The sequence below is a fragment of the Corvus brachyrhynchos genome, unplaced genomic scaffold (assembly GCF_000691975.1).
Source record: "Corvus brachyrhynchos isolate BGI_N302 unplaced genomic scaffold, ASM69197v1 scaffold407, whole genome shotgun sequence".
In the NCBI taxonomy this organism is placed as follows: domain Eukaryota; kingdom Metazoa; phylum Chordata; class Aves; order Passeriformes; family Corvidae; genus Corvus; species Corvus brachyrhynchos.
Genome location: NW_008239056.1, coordinates 662285 through 679256, shown reverse-complemented (window position 1 = coordinate 679256; position 16972 = coordinate 662285). Strand labels below are relative to the sequence as shown.

At 40.6% G+C, this 16972-nt stretch overlaps 1 protein-coding gene across 1 annotated transcript; it reads left to right on the top strand.

Moving 5' to 3' along the window:
• The first annotated feature begins 6 nt into the window (after positions 1-6).
• CUNH17orf67 (chromosome unknown C17orf67 homolog) lies at positions 7-7025 on the top strand. The gene is made up of 4 exons (XM_008637558.2): positions 7-1627; positions 2316-2416; positions 5397-5536; positions 6520-7025. The coding sequence occupies exons 1-3, from the start codon at positions 1573-1575 to the stop codon at positions 5511-5513; spliced, it is 273 nt and encodes a 90-aa protein (XP_008635780.1). The 5' UTR covers positions 7-1572; the 3' UTR covers positions 5514-5536; positions 6520-7025.
• The last annotated feature ends 9947 nt before the right edge of the window (positions 7026-16972 follow it).

The window sequence follows — 16972 nt, the reverse complement described above, 5'->3', positions numbered from 1 at the left end:
GGCCCGGACCCGAGGCGAAGGCCGCGCTGGCTGAGTGCCGAGTGACCGCTGTGTTTGTGCCTTTATTGCCCAACCATAAATGCTTTTCCCCATAATTTCGTTCTGTCCTAGAATCATGGAGTCATCAAAGTTGGAAGAGGCCTTTAAGATCACCCAGTCCGATCGTGCACCAGGCACTGCCACTGTAACCACTGAACCGCATGACCCAGCACCAGGTCCAGACGCCTCTTGAACAGCTCCTGGAGTGGTGACTTCCACCACCTCTCTGGGCAGCCCTTTCTAAAGCCTGACCACACCAACAGGGAAAATCTTTAATTTGAATCGCCCCTGTCTCAGCTTAAGACCATTTCCCCGGGTCCTCTGGAGGCACAGCAGAAGAGCCCGATCTCCACCTCCCCATAACATTTCATGTGGTTGTAGAGAGCGCTTAGGTCCTCCCTGAGTTGTGCCTTTGTGCCTCTATTTGTCCTCCCCATGGTTGTGCTTTATTGCCCAACCATAAATGCTTTCCCCTCATAATTTCATTCTGTTGTTACATGTTCAACTGTTTCCCCTAGAGCAGTTCTAAAAATAGTGGCTGCCATTAGAACCTACAGGTTTTTGCACTTTCAAAACAGTATTGTGAGCAATGATGTAAATCTATACAGCATATACAAAATTGATTGGATTCTAGGGTCTGGTATCTCAAAAAACCACTGAAAAATGCTCATACTCCACAGCTGGGCAACACTCAGGTTTCCAAGGAAATTCCTCACTTCCCTCATGTAAGAGCCAACGATGAACTCTGACCACCTATTTAATATGTTATAGTTGAAGGGACGCATTTCATACCCTACAAATTGATGATACTGGTACCACGTGTCCAGCCTGGCACTGCCCAGAAAAGCTCTGGACAGTCACATTTCTCAAGGCCAAAACTACCTGTTTGCAGTGGCATCTGCTAACCTACATCCTTACTTAACCTATGCTTACTAGTAAGGCCATTTATAATCCTGTTTCCTACTAACTTGTCCTGAAAGGAGAAGAATTATGTGGGTTTTCATTTGTGTGGTTCTATTAATTTGATAGAAAACTCTGCTGTGTTTCTCAGCAGTCATAATTTGGCTTTGCTAGAGTTAAACCCCATTAGTAAGTACTTCTCTGCTGGAGCAAAGTTAGAGACAATCTTTGAAAAAGGGGCCCCTTTGCAGTTGCCTCTGAGATTAACAATACTTAATTGTTTCTTTTAAAAAACAATAGTTTACCTTGGGCACCAAGAACCTTTGCTTGCCATGCTAAATATAAGAGGATAGGCTTTATTTTCACAAGTTTAAAATACCCAGTGTAGCTCTGAAGCCTGAGGTGGAAAAAAGGCCTTCTATTTTCTTTCCCCCAGGAACAGAGTTATGCTGAGAAATGTCTGAGCAGATAATAGACTAATTCAAACCTTCAGACCAGATGTCTTCAGAATCATACTATCACGCAAATTAAATCATAAATAAACATTTGTGACTGACGTAGCTCCTTCAAATAGGCGAATGCCTTGGTCAGGGTTGCTCATTTTGGAACAGACTGAGAGAAAGCAGAATCAAAATGAAGAAGTTTCTTGTGTTTGTTTCCTTTTTAGTCGTGATGACCGCTGTTACAGGTAGGAGTTTATATCAACAAACCTGCATATGTGTGTAGAGCTGCAGAGCATATAGGTAGTATTAGTTTGTCAACCTCCTATTTTAGTATTCATTATTCATATATTTTCATATATTTAATTTTTAACACAACTATTTTTATATTGCAGGCTTTTCATGATTTGATTTTTAACAATCATGCTGTTGTATTTGATATTTAACTCTCTACATTACCACACTGTAGTCATTTGTTGTAAATCCCAGAAGTTTAGTTTTACTTGCTTACTATTTTGATATTATTTTACCAAGCTCCTGCAAGTGAAATGTTCAATGCTATCCTTCTTTGCAGTGTATCTAACTCGTTACTTTGAAAAAAATCCTATAAAGCAACACAGAAAAGAACGAAGAGTTGGAAGAGCAACTAATACCAGTGGTTTGATGATGCTGTTATATTTGCTCATTTTATAGTAACATGAATATGTGGGCTTTGCTTCATACTTGTAGAACAAGAGAAAACACAAGTATAAAAATGGTTTAAAATTCCACTTCTATCTCTTGGAATGCAATATCCCCTGGGAAGGGGCTGTAATGAGAGAACACTTTGTATATAGAAAAAAAAATCAGGTTTGGAGACATTTCATTTCACAACTGATAGATAAAATACTGACTTTTTGATAATTTCAGAACTAATTTCTGCTGTTCTTTCTTTAGACACTTCACCAATTTTGTCTGAAAAAGATGCCAAACAGATTCTGAGGACTCGTCGTGAAGACAGACCAAGAAAAGCTGGTTTCCCTGATGAGCCAATGAGGGTGATTTATGACATTTACTATTAAATTACATTAACTAAAACCCCCAACACCAAGTCCCCCTAAACATTTGTGCTTAATATTAAATTTCTATTGCTTCCAGGCAATATGTTATGAATAACACCCTTTAAAGCAGCTGAGTTCTTCCACGAAATATTAAAAAACCCCTTTAAATTCTTTCAGTTAACAGTTAAGAGCATTCTGTAAGTGCTGAGTATTGCTCAGGAAATGTTCACTTGAAGAATGAGATTATTTATCATGGTTTAAAAATACTGATCAAATTATTGAGAAGAAAGTGGCTTTTCATTTATAGTGATGAGGATTTCATCAGCTTGTTCCTGAAAAACTAAGTAACAGGGAATGTCTTCTGCTTACAGTACATTCTGCACTGCAGGTAGAGAGGAGATGGAGGTGTCAGTGTGGAGACTGAGGTAGTTCTCAACTAGCTTTTAAAAATCATGTACTTTCATTGACTTACTTATGGATGCTACAGATAGGATGCTTTTTTATGATACTATAAGAGCTACTAAAAACTAAAAAAAAAAACCGAATAAGTTGCTGGCTTAATGCAGTAGCTTTGGGTTTGCATGCAGTATCTACATTTATTTCTTTCTGAACCCTATTACAACAAAAGTAAAAGAATTAAAGAGCCTTCTGTTTTCCTTGCTTTGACAAGACCTAACACATAATCCTGCACTTCTCAAGGGTACTTAAAGTATTTTAAAACTACTGCCTATTTCTTTCCAAAGTAAATAAACTGAGCTAAAATGACATGGTTCTGAAGAGGCAAAGCCCACAGAAGCTAGGAGCACATAAGGGATTGTGCATGTGATGAGCACAAGGGGCTCAGTTTAGCAAGGTGCTGAACACTTCTGGACTCCATTAAGACATGAAGAGCACTATGTGCCTTGCAGGATTGTAGAAACAGTTCCTGGTTTTCCCTTTCCAGTGGGTAATGTACACCAGCCAAAAAGAATCCACCTGCCCAACACTGGGTGAACACACTGTTTGTCAAAGGGGACACCACAACAAACCAAAGCTGTCACGAGGATATTGCTCCGTGCTTGTTGACAACCTTGTACACTGAAAAGTGCACAAGAGAGCCAAAAATCAGAAGGCTGCACTGCTGCCCTCAACACTCAGGACTGGGTTGGTTTCTAAGCTGTTAAATGAGCCTTGTAGTTTTTGCAAATTAGCAGGAATACAGCTCCCATCTGTGCTTATGCTTAATATACCACCACAATGAAGGTTATAAGGTAAATATATCAAATATTGAATACAGAATAAATGAAGTAGCAGAACAGTTGGATTGAGGTAATTCCTGCATGGCAAGAAGTTACATGCATGTATGCAACATTTAGTCTATGGTTTAGTTTTAGGGGGTCCTGTGGAGGAGCAGGGAGTTGGACTTGGTGATCCTTATGAATTCTATGACTCTGTGTGGGGAGAGGGGGGATTCAGGGCTAAAGAAATATTGGATTTCTGACTCTGCTGCTCTGTCCTTACCACTTTCCATCCTACTTCTATTAGGAGCAAACACTTGTTCAGAAATTCCAATTCTTTTATTTATTTTCTTTTATTTTTTATCTAGACAGCAAAGCTGACCCTCTGTAAGAAAACCCAGACATAAGAGTTATTTGTTTTGCTCCCTAAATGTCAAGGTTTTCAGTGGAAAAGGAAACATCTTCTGATACAAAAACCAACACCTGCTGCCATGTGGAAAGTGGAGATTTTCCATGTGAATGAAGGTGCATGGCTGCTGCATCCCTGAGCACAGCTTGTGCACATGGACTCAGGGAGAAAAACTGATTTTGTATGGATGCTTTGTAGCAAAATGAAATGAATGCTGAGATGAACCCACCTCTGTTCATCTATTTTAAGCAAAAGCTGTTTGTACTGGGCCAAATCATGCTGAGCTGGGGAATGTAATTTGCAATTCTTTGTGACTCTCTTTGACTTCCACAGTGCTGTTTGCATCAAAAACCTGTTCAGTTACAGACAGCAAGATCAGCACCCTTTGATTATTAACAAAATGTAATTTATGTTATCAGCATGTTTAAATCTTTGACTGAGATCCTGCTTTTGATGATATGGCATCTTCTCAGTCACATAGTTCTGTTCCTCGCCAGTTCCTGATGCAGTCTCTCCCCAGAGATTTGAGCGAAGTCTCTCTGTGAGGAGAGAAAGCCCAGGAAAGGCAGGATCCTGATGCTGCCTGCTGGCACCCAGTGTCCCCACCCTCTGGTCGGCACAAAGAGCAGGGAGCTGGGTGACTGCAGGAATATTTGGCCAGTGCAAAGGGTTTAGGCTACAGCTTCCATTCCAACAGTGCCCACTGTGCAAAGCAATGGGGGATTATTTTGAATAAATGTATCTGGTGTTCACAAAGCTTATGAGCCGACTGGGACTGGGACTTTTTAAAAGTAAATTTTGTCCCTGATGGAGGTCAAGTTTTTGTTACACAGCCCACTTTACTTTGGTAATTTGTTGCTGAGACCAAAACCTCTCTCTCTAAAATTCACATTATTTTATTTATCACCAGTCAGCACTGATGTGTGCTACCTACTAGAACCCTTCAGAGTCCTACCACATGATCCTGCAAGGGGTTAATATTCTTTAAGCAGCAGGAGCCAATTTTCAAAAGGGGCTATAACAGACCTATTTGTGAGAATCCTTTGTACCCCCAGGCCCAACAGAGACTTCTGTGTTGAATGCAAATAAGAAATGTGTATCCAGAATTCCTAATTTATGAATATTGTTGTATAATTCTTGCTCAACACCTTTACTAATCTAGAGATTATGTCATTCATTAAATATTGCCAGGCTGGGGCAAGCTGACTAGCAACACCATTTCACTATATTTGACTGTTTTAAGGGATAAATTCATGGCTCTTTTATCAGCTGTAAAGTTATCCTGGCCCCCTGGCCTGACATTAGAATTGAGTGACACACAATTAAATTACTTTTTCTTTTCTTTAAATAGGAGTATATGCTTTACCTCCAGCGCTTGGAGCAGAGATCAGAAGAACAATTCCTTGAACACTGGTTGAATCCTCATTGTCTCCCACACTGCAACAGGGATCTAGTGCATCCAATCTAATGGGTTTGCCTACCCTGCAACTGGTATATATGTATTTCTTCTACAGTGCATATTATTTTCTCCATAATAAAAAGCAGAGCCACATACTGGGAGAGAAGGGAATAACCAAGGCTGGGGGAAGCCCCTTGTGCTGAAAGGTTGGGCAGCTGAGCAGGGGTAGGGAACAGAAGTGTCCCAGGCATCAACTCTGTCACTCTGTTCTGTTCATGTTAATGAAACCGTGGTTATGCATTTCTCTGCTATGTGGGTGTAAGCTGGTGACTGCACAAGATTCTTATTAATATGGCTTCAGATTGCTCCTGTTTCTTTCCTGTCTGATTGTGCTCTTTTCCCAACTCTTCTGTTTAAGTCTTGTACTTGTTCACTTAGCTCCCAGTGGGACTAGGGCAGGATTAAACTCAGTTGTCATCCTGGAGATATTCAGGAGGCAGTCTGACCTGCAAGGAGGTTTTTTAAATACACATGAAATTTGTCAACTAAGTTTGACTCATCACCATAATAGCAAAGCTATATCACTCCCAGTTAACTTTTTTAATATAAAAGTTGCAGATTTAGCTCCATATTTTCAAAAGCTTTTAAGCAGCAGAATACAGAGATGGTATCCGTCAGGGCTGATCTGTTTCAAAAGATAGAAAGTTTATCTGCTTAAAATTCTTTTATCTATTTGTACATCTCTGAATACCTTTGAAAATTGAGACATTGTGGTAGACTTCAGTGGGGCTCTGTTAATCTACAATAAGCCAAAGGTCTGAAACTCATTTAAAAACAAAAACATAAAATTCCCAAACCTCAGCCTTACATGGTGAGTTGGCAATTTTCAAAAAAATCTTCCAGCTGAGACACAGTTGAGAGCTGGCTCACTTAGCTACAGGAATTCTTCCCAATAGCTGCTCCCAGGCCACTGTGAAGAATTTAAGCCATTGCTTAAATGATTTGAAGCCCTTAAGATATTATTAGAGTGGCCAATGTCAGCATGGATTTTGATATTTTGGGTTTTTTTTTGCAGATCTCCACATGGGTACATGGATTTATACATGATTATTTTAAGGAGGACAAGATTACTCCTGCATTGGCTACATGCTCATTGTAGAGCAGAACCTCTTTGCAGTACAGTGCAATCTTCATGATACAGCAGAACTTCCAACTCTAGGTGGCTTGATATATTATAGACCACCATGTATTTTCTACCAGTAATGATTGCATGCATGAATAACTGAACTGAGGGTTTCCACAGTTTCTGGGTATGGGCAACTGATTAGTCCTAGAGTATCCTTTTAACAGCACAGCTTTAGACTGTCTGAAGCAAAAGGAACTTGGAGGGAGAGGTCAACAGAAAATTCCAGAATACCAACATGAAGAGAAGGCCAGATTTCTGTGCTTTGGAGGAATCCTTAATTACAGTTTTCTAGGTTAAATAGCAATATTGCATGAAGACATAACATTTATGTAACACTATGTCTTACTGCCTGATGAATAGTTCATGTATTGTTTCATAATAAAAGCTTGACTCAATTCCATTTGCAGATGATTTTGTTCCCTTACTCTCCCATTCTATATGCTGACAAAACTAACTGGAAATGAGGCTCAGTTTTGTGAAGTACTAAGGATACACCAGAGAAATTTCTAGGACCAGAGCTGGGAAGCACTATGGTGCAGACTAATAATTGTGTAGTTTCTCTGCACAACTATGCCTTTCCCTTGCCATTCTGCCAGGAGGGGCACATGAATCCAGCCAACCCTTTCCTGCCTGTGTGCCTTTATAACTTACGCCTTGGAAAAGAATATCTTGTACAGTCAGATGGGAAACACACGATACCTGCAAAACAACATAAAAAATTGCTTGATGGCTCTTAAATGACTCCTGTGATCTGTAATGGCAACAGAATTAGTTATGAATGGAGCAAAGTAACTTTCAGAGCTCCTCACTGCAGTCACACTTGAAACCTGAGGACTGGGAGCAAAATAAAACACAGTTTTATGAATATCTATAAGGTAATTACTGCTACAGAGCTTTTGATAGGCTGGAATAGATCAACAGTTTTTCTGGTATACCTTCCTTCCAGTAAAAAAGCTCTCCTAGATAACTCCAAGGAAATAATTTAAATCTCAAAGCATCAAAGGCTTGTTTTCCCCTACTGCCAAGATAAATCACAGATTAAATCTGGGAGTGTGAAAAAGTATAATCAGGCTGCTATTGTGTGTGTCATTCGTAACTCTCTCCATACAGAGATCTAAATTTGCCTATCTTTTTGAGTTAAAGTCATTAGGTGAAATCCTGGCTCTGTTTTTATTTGCACAGTGAAAAATGCATTTGATGGCAATTATATCACGTTTCACCCTGTGAAAATCAATTTTCAAGTACTTTTTTGAAATAAAAGAACTCCCACCTAGTTATACTCAGTCAATTGTAAGATAACTGGGAAGGTTAAGTAGAAGGTTCTAGGTCTACCTCAGTAACACTGAGTTAATCCTAAGGCAAACGTGGAATAGAGATTGTTCATTGCTTTGAAGTTTGCTTTTCCGCATGAGGGCTGAAGGATCTCATGTAGGCATCTCCAAGGAAAAGTTAAGTATTATTAAATCTAATTAACAAGGAGAAAACTAGAAACATAGAAAAGTGAAGCACTTCCAGATCACTGGTCCGCATTCCCTCCCACTTTATAAGGGAAGGAATTATGGTATAGTGTTAATAGCCTTTAGCCCATGTTGGTGTCAGGCTGATGGGCAAAGGAGCCAACTCATATTTGCACTCAGGTTCAAACCTAACCCACCTCTCTTTAAAGTATCTACACTTCTGTTCTGGGCTAGAACTGACCATTGAAAAACCTCCTGGCAAGAAAAGCAGCAGGCACCATATAGGAAAGTTTGAAACATAGTGAATAAAGGGAGAAACAAAAAAATGTGAAGAAAAGGAGAATGAACTAAAAATGTTGAAGTTAAAATAATAAAAGAAACCTAGACTAAAGCCTATGAGTACTTCTGGAATCCTGTGATCATGAAGAACATAGCCCAGTTATTTCTTTTTAAGATGCCCAGCTCTTCTGCCAGATTTAAGAAGCCAAGTTGTCCCTTCATACAAATTAATTTGGGCCCTACAGGTAAACACAGAAACACCCTCCAGCCTATGGGAGAGGCAGCCAGAGAAGAGGAGGCCAGCACAGCACAGCACAGCACAGCACAGCACAGCACAGCAGACTTTTGTAAGTTTGCTCATCACTGTCAAACACTAAAAACTAAAGAGAGGGTGAAGGCGTGTGACTGCTTTAGACTATTGCCATGGGTGCAGCAACCCCTCATCCTGCTTATTCTATATTTCTGTATGGCCATAAAATATACACAGTGTTTTACACATAATCCAGTGGACTAACAAGAGAACAGGATCTTAGGATCGGGTATAAATAATTAGCTCAAGCATTTATTGTGACTCAGTAGTGAAGAAACTCAGATAAAATTAGCATAAAAAGTAAACACTGCATAAATATACTTAGTTATAGCTACAGAATGATGCAATTAAGCTTTTTTTCAGAGTCCTTCAGTGTGTTTTTATTCTCCTCCTCTACACAGATCTTTCCTTCAAAGCTGTGCTGTGCTTGAGTTCATCTATAGTTGAACTAGATGGAGTGTGTTCAGGGATTAGTTGCAGCTTTGTTTTTGTCCATGTCTAAAATCTTAGGGAAAAATGCTGGACTTTCCTACATGCCTGCAAACCAGAAGAACAAGCGTTCTGAAAGTTGTATACTGAAGGGGGGGGAAACAGTTGTTTACCAAATGCTTTTAAAGAGAAGGATTAAAACTACCTGGGAAAACCTTTCATGCACGATAAGCATAATCATAAGCTCCAATCACTGACCTGTTTTACATCCAGTGCCTTTCCCGAGCTGAGGAGCTGCCCACTAGATGCCACTATTTCTGCACACAACCAGGATCACAGCCTACAGGGGTTGAAAGCACCACATCCCTCCTCCTCCTTAGTTTTTTACTAATTTTCTTAAAATGTTCAGCTTAATTGATCGAAATAAAAAGTCACCTCTAACCCATAAAAAAAAGGCCTTCAGCAAATGGCTTATTTTTACCCCCACTGGGTTGCAGACTGCTCTGAGTGTGGGTGTAGGTGTGCTTGTGCTTCATTACACCACAGAAAGAAATGGTTGAAAGCTCCTACAAGCATATTGTAGTAGTTTGTGGCTTTTTACTGTCTCCCATCCACACACAGGTGCTAATAGAAGATTTTGTGTGTTTGCAGAAGCTGTTCCCTCTCAGAGTAGGTCCCATTTGATCCATGTTCAGTTACCCCAAATTAAGTTGCAGACTGATCAACTGGTAAAAGCATCACTCTTCAAGGCATGACATTATCTTCCTACATTTATTATCTTTAGCAGCATAGGGAACTATGTGTTAGGTGCTGTACAAACTGTACTGAAAAGGCAGACTGTGCCCAGGACCAGAAATGTAGTGTCTCTCTATAAAGAACAAATAAATAATATCGGCCCTAATTTAAATACACAACAATTCATTGAAAAAAGACAAAGGCTGGAATTTTTGAAAGCATCAACTTCTTCAGCAAGGCCAAAAGATTTTATCACTGACAGATAAATAGGAGATGAAGTAGTTACACTAATGCCACTAAGCAATTTGGCCGTTCAACTAATTGGCTCTTTCTACCAGACTTACCTTACAGGAAAACATGCACCAGAAATTCTTATTTACTAAGACTGGAATTTCCAGAAAGCTCCCTGAAAGCAAGACAGTCACTTGCTTTATTTGAAATTCACTTTCACAGTGATGAAGGTAATGGAAAATGCAACACTAAACTTACCAGTTTGTAGTTTAGATGATTCAGTATTTGTCTGCTTCTCAGGGACGCTGAGCAGGTGAGCACATTCTTCCACTCACAATAATGACAGGACAGCTGCTGTGGAGCATTTCTGAAACATGGACATGGAAAAGAGTTACAAAGAAAATGCCTATAACCATCTGACATGATGATATAATGTGTATAGAAATCTTTCCCTGCAGTACTCCAGGGTTTGGTGGGGTTTTTTTATTTGGCTTTTTTTTCTTTTGCAATAATTTCAGCCCTGTTTCAGTTGTCAGAATATTGTTTTGAATGAAGACTTCTGTTACTCTCAGTGAATGAATGCATAAATAACTTCTGAAGCAATGGAGTGAAATTGGATTGATTGAATCTGATCCCTGCAGTAGGAGCCTAGTTTAGATTCTCAGTGAGAACTTATTTTTTAATGACTAAAATCAGAGAGATTGGAGTGGATTTTGAAGGTTATCTGAGCCTTTTATGGTCTACAAAGAGTAGAAAATCTTGTAAGAACTATGTGTCTTGAGATTTCTGGTGTGTGATTATATCTGGCATTTTAATCCTTTTTCAGGTCTGGGGGTAGAGATGTGCACTAAAATGAAAAACAGTAGAAAGCAGAAAAGGTTCAATGATTCTGAGTTAATAAAACTCTCCTTATTCTATCAAAGCAGCATGGCCAGCCCAGTGTAGGCTCAATATGAAACCAAAAATTTGGAGCACTAGTGTTACTCCAAATCATCTTCATATTTTGGTTTTTTCAGTAAGAGATGATCAGTTGAAGTGCATTTCTTTTTTCCACATTTGGGGGAGATTTGGATCTAAAGGTCCATTTGGGCATCTCTATATAACACAAGCATCATGCACATACATTTATTAAATTGAGTGAACCAACCTCAAATACAGGAGATCTTAGACCAAAGTGAGGCAGAACATTGCTTCATTTTGTATTTTTCAGAATAAACAGCAACTATTGAATGATTTCAAGAAATGAATTCAGCAAAATGCTTCAGATGTTCAGGATGTACCTGGCTTAAAATTTGCTAAGAACCTTTGGTGTGACTGAATATGTGCCTGTTGTGTCCATAAAACTGAGACCAGCCCTCAAAATGCCTGGATTATCAGACCCACAGCACTTCTCCTGTCCCGACATCAACAGAGCTCAGTATTCCATCAGTGCAGGATAAACTTCTATCTACTTCCCATACCCTGTGTAGGATTAGTTCCAGCATCAGTAATAAACTCCTATGCTTCTATTGCCAAAATACGGTTTATAAGCACACAAGTAATTAGCAGAGCTCTTTTTTTTCCCCTGGCAAATACTTTGATTAAGGTTCTGGGAAAAACCCCAAAAACCAGTGAAAAAGAAAGAGCAACACTAAGTGGCAGCCCCAGGAAAAGCCACAAAAAGGGTTTTGTGCTCAATTTATTGGTGCCATGGTCCACACAGGAGCAGCACTGGGCTCTCATCTGTAGGGAATGGAACACTCCAGCAAAACAGGGTCAGTCTGTTTCTGCAATAATAGAATAATACTGGTACAGTAAATTTAAAGGTTGAATGGAACACTCTTGAATTTACTAGGAAATGACAAGGCATCTGAGGTCAACCTGTATGAAATTTACTCCTTTATTTCTTAGTTGCCTGCCACTGAATATCTACTCAGAGGCTGCAGATGTAGTTACCATTCATGGACCATCCCAAACCATCAGAGAGTCCTACTCAGAGTAGGGTGTGTTGATTCCTCACCTTGCTAAAAATGAAACAATGACTTAAAAGAGACAAAATATATGTTTTTCAAATGTTTTTTTATGTTCACAAAGCAAATTCTTCCTGGAAGCAACTGACAGGGATGGATCAAGGCTGAACTGCTACTGGTCACCTCCTAGAGTCCCATGAAGGAACCAGAATTTCATTTTTCACTTAGAAAACGTGGTTCTAGCTCTGCTGGTTACAAAGAAAAGCTTGAAATATGAATTGTGTACAGCAGATTCTATGCCTTTAGGGACGGAGCAGTTCCAAAGCATGTGACATATCTTGTTCTTCCCAATTTTGGCATTTACTGGCCATTCTGAGGTGGGCCAGGTTAAAGTCTGAGCAGGGGCCTCATGGTAGGGCCATAGCTCTGCCTTCATTCAGCTCTGCCAACTTAATAATTTCCCAATTGTGAAAAACATGATTTTAGGCTCATTTATATGCAAAAGCAAAACAAATAAATGAAGTGGATTTGTATCTATATTTATTTTTACATGTATATATATATATATGAATATTTTAATGTGTTCTAAATTACAGAAATTTAACTTAGGTTTCAACAGTGGATGGATCTGAACTGCATTTCAGCATTCCAGCTGCAGAAATTAAAGCTTTCAGGAACATTTTCTGACCAGAGTAATTTATTTTAAAGTCCTCAATATTTGAGTGCATTTCAGTGATACACAAAGTTTTGCTAAGATTAAATCTATAGCACCAGAGGAGGGTTGAGGGGTGAGTTGTTAGTATTTGGTATTTTATGTAAGAGTCATAGCAGAAAAAAAATCCCCTTCTTCTCCATTTATCATTTGATGCTTTAGAGCTGCTCAGGGAAAGACAGAAAAATATCTTTATTTCACCTCACACAGCTGCAACTGCTAGAGAATAACTGTTTAAATATTAATATAGCTTTGGGGCTAAAAGCATTTCTCAAGAGACACTTTGATGTAATGAGTTTCAGCCAAGTGAACAATCACAAAAACAGAGTCAAAGACCAAAATCCTTCCAGCTGATAAGAAGCCAATTTATTTATTTATTGATGTGTGCCTACAGAACTCATTCTGTGTGATTGTAGCAGTTACAGCTTTCCAGCCCAGACTCAGTAAAGAATTGCTCATGGATGTGAGAGATCGTGACCTCTGGAGTCAGACAAGTCCTCCTTTTCTCACCCCAAGCTTTCAGTGTGAATTGGATCTGCTCAGGTCTTCTCCACACCAGCTTCAGAGAACTGAGGATAATCCTGTGTAGTTTAGGCTGCTTTTATCAGCTGCACAGCCTCCTCAGTAGCTGTGCCCAAACTGTCCGGGGAGGTTAAAGCTTTCTTACCCATTGCTACAGTTGCGTCTCAGGGTGAATATTGTGGTTGTCTCATTTAGCTCTGCCCCTGACCAGCTCCTGAATCCATCATTCCTGCAGGACCTAGGGCTGACTCACCCCAAAGGAACTCATGGCAGTGTTTCATCCCACCCAGGAGACAAAGAGGAATTTCCCTCAAACCAACTAGTCTGACAGTGGATTTCAGAGTGCCCTGAACAGAAGGCACTGCTGTAACTCTGGCTGGGATCCATCCCAAGGAGCAGGGATGATGAACTGACTGGGCTAACTAACGGCTGCAGCATTATTTACACCCTGAGGCTGCTGAAGCATCTTCAGTTCTGCTTAGGAAAGGAATCATCCTGCACAGTCTGAAATTCATGGCTGCCAAGGGCTAGGAGGATGCTACTTCCATCAATTCAGTTGCCCATCTATTTCCTATTTACCAGAGATGACAAATGTTCAAGCCGCCTGGCTAATTTATTCCCAAACTTTTAATCTGCTCCATGTGCATCAACATCTTTGCTGCTGAAGCCACAAGCCATGCTCCCTCACGAGCAGGTCTGACGGACACACGTGTGCTCAGAAGGATCTGCTTGAGCTGAGGGAGAAACGGATTCCAGCTCTGGGCTGCACACAGTAAATCACCAGCACAGAGAGAGAAGCTCAGGGACAACAGAAACACCAAAATGTGCTTTTTAAGAACATGACTCCTTAAATTAAACAAGACAAGAAAATACATGAAATGACAGCAAGGTCACTTTTTCCTTAACTGTTGCTCCAATTTATTCCCACACATGTGTCTCATTTATTTTCAACTGTGCTCATCTGCTATCTCTATCCTGCAGGAGATGGATATAGGGCATTATCAGTGGAGAAAGACTACAAAAGATGCTAAGTTTTTATTAGCCTATGCACTTTTTTAGCTTCCTTTTATCTTTGGAATTCAGCTACAGAAGTGCCTAATGTTCCCTGTCAAAACTCAACTCCTGTGGCACACAGAGTGCAAACACCTCCCCATACAATGTTGCTGTATATTATGTAGACAAACTCACTAAAGTTGGGCTGCAATGGCTGTGTCCACCCCGTGGTGACAGAGCTGATTGGGTGTTAAAAGGAGTTGTAGTGGTTACAGAAAATCAGGGAGATCAGCATTTAGCATAACGTTATCACTCAGACATTGTTCACTTTATTTGCCTCATGAGCAGAGTTTACTGCCTACAAACCTCACCTCCCAGTCTCTATCACATGGACAATGCAGCCATTGTCCAAACTGATTGGTATTAGGCTGGGGTACTTAGGAATAATAAATACATCACCTTGACCATCCTAAAATTTTTAGGGTGGAATAATGGACTGCATGGTCTGAGGAAATATGTAAATAAAGTAGCTTAATTCTGCTTGAGAGTTTGCATTTAACTGTGTAACTGTGTATTATTATTTATTAAGAGCCACGCTTTCAATGGAAGCTCACTCTAAAATTGAAGATTTAATGCGTACAAAAATGCAAGTTTACCTTAAGAAACGGTGCATTGCTCAGTTAATGGAGACCCAGCCTCAGCAAACCCAGGAATAAGGCAGCCTGCATGGATGTGGGCATGGAAGATTGCACCAAATTTTATATAAGGAAAATAGAATCCACTGTTTTAGAGGGAGTACCATAAAGTTTGATGTGCCTATTTTAAAAGCATTTGGAACAGATATTCCCTCTCTCTGACCAGACAGAAATGTCTTTCCTTCCAGCTTTAATGCCAACTCCAGAGGGTAAGGAAAAAAAAAGAATTGAGCGTCCTGGCACTTCGGAGCATACTGGGCAAAGTTGGAAGATGTCCGAGTGGGAAGAAAGCTGACAGGGGTGTGATGGGAGGGCACTGGGGCTGGAACAGCAGACCTTGGGCTGTGTTTTGATTGAATCAGGTGAGGCCAGCAGGGACAAACACAAGGCTGGTTTCTGAGAGCAGAGAGCCCTGGTCTATGCTCTGAGTGGAAACTGTCCCAGTTTTGCTCTTTGATCCTTCACCTTAATTCAATCCAGGGGCAAATCAGAGTGGAACTGGGTGTGTGGAGGGGCAGGTATGCATGTACGTTTGGGGGGCACATACCATCCCTGCAGTGCCTAGACGAACTCCCATTCCTGTCACAGCTTTCCAGGGCCCAAGTCTGACACTCAGAGGGCCTTTTTTTCCCCTAAACTGAAGAGTTTATAGAAGCAGAGATTTCAGCTACGAGAGCTGACCTTTGGGCTGCCGGATTGCCTTGTGACGTTGCAGACTCATGAGGTGTTTACAAGGGGCTGCACACTCCAGTCCCTCATGAAGCTGCTTGCTCTGGGGCTGCCCAGCACCCCTGTCTGCTGGGCTGTCAGTCAGTCTGTCAGTCCCCCAGCATTGCCTGCTTGCCCCAGAAATGTGTCAGCTCATCTCGTCTCATCTCATCTCATCTCATCTCATCTCATCTCATCTCATCTCATCTCATCTCATCTCATCTCATCTCATCCAGCAATGGCTGCAGCCCTTCCTGGCTTGTGCCACTGCAGAAGTCTGAAACACCGAGCAGGTCTGAGAAAAAATCTGTTCAAACTTATAGATGAACCCCTAGAAAGCTGCTGCTGCTGCTAACAGCCAAACCAAACCTGCTTATGGGACAAACACTTTCTGCAGTGAGACTCTGCCAGACCCAGAAAAGCCCAAGGCAGCATAAAGTTCTTCTTTCTCCTGTGCTCTGAGGATGTCCTGGCCTGTAGTGGTAGTGCTTCAGGGATTATTGTTGGCTCAGTCCTTTCACACTGATCCAGAGCTATTGTCCTGTGCTGACCAAGAAAGATTCTCCCATTTCCTTAGAGGAGAGCAGGTGAACTGACAGAGAAGGGGCAGTGGATACCAATCTGAAGGTACCTCCACTGCCTTTGTCATCTACAGGACATTACCTCTCTGCTGAAGTCCCAGGTTCAAGGGTCCCTGAGAAATGACCTACAAATAACAGGTAGTATAGCAACCCCTGTTTTAGTCCGTATAGTGAAAAATGAGAGACTAACGCAAGTTCTGTCTAAATAGAAATTTCTTTTTTCTGTCCCTAAAATGAGTCTCTCAGGATTACACACAAATGCCAGAAGGCTGCTGCGAAGAAAACTGAGAACACTGAGTTTCTAGGCCTTTTTTGCCTCATGGAGAAGTTTACATTGTGTTGCAGTTCTTCAGTTTGGTACTGCTCTACTGCACAAACTGGGAACTGTGCTTAAAAGAGAAGTGGCTGTTTTAAACTAATTGCGTTTTTAGTTGTGTTTCATGTACTGTGTCCACTTAGCTCCACTGTCTGTGTGTCCTTCTTTGTGCTTTGATATATGGCAATGATACAGAAATACTGCATTGTGGGATGGGAAGTGGCTCGGGGGAGGAGGATATAAACCAGATGTGCAACACATCCAGAGTGCATTCAGTGTACCTCCTGTGACCTGCCTGGAGATGATACAGATGCAATCAATTTTTGAGACAAAGAAAGAGAAATGATCTCCAAGAGCAGGGAGGGAAAAGAGCAGACCAGAGCAATTCAAAAAATAAGAAATCATTTCAAAATACCAAAAGGGGG

Excerpts from the sequence above, each read along its gene's own strand:
- CUNH17orf67 (XM_008637558.2), top strand. The coding sequence starts at position 1,573 with ATGAAGAAGTTTCTTGTGTTTGTTTCCTTTTTAGTCGTGATGACCGCT. Across the intron at positions 1,628-2,315 it reads CGTGATGACCGCTGTTACAG|ACACTTCACCAATTTTGTCT; the intron begins GTAGGAGTTTAT and ends TTCTTTCTTTAG. Across the intron at positions 2,417-5,396 it reads TCCCTGATGAGCCAATGAGG|GAGTATATGCTTTACCTCCA; the intron begins GTGATTTATGAC and ends TTCTTTAAATAG.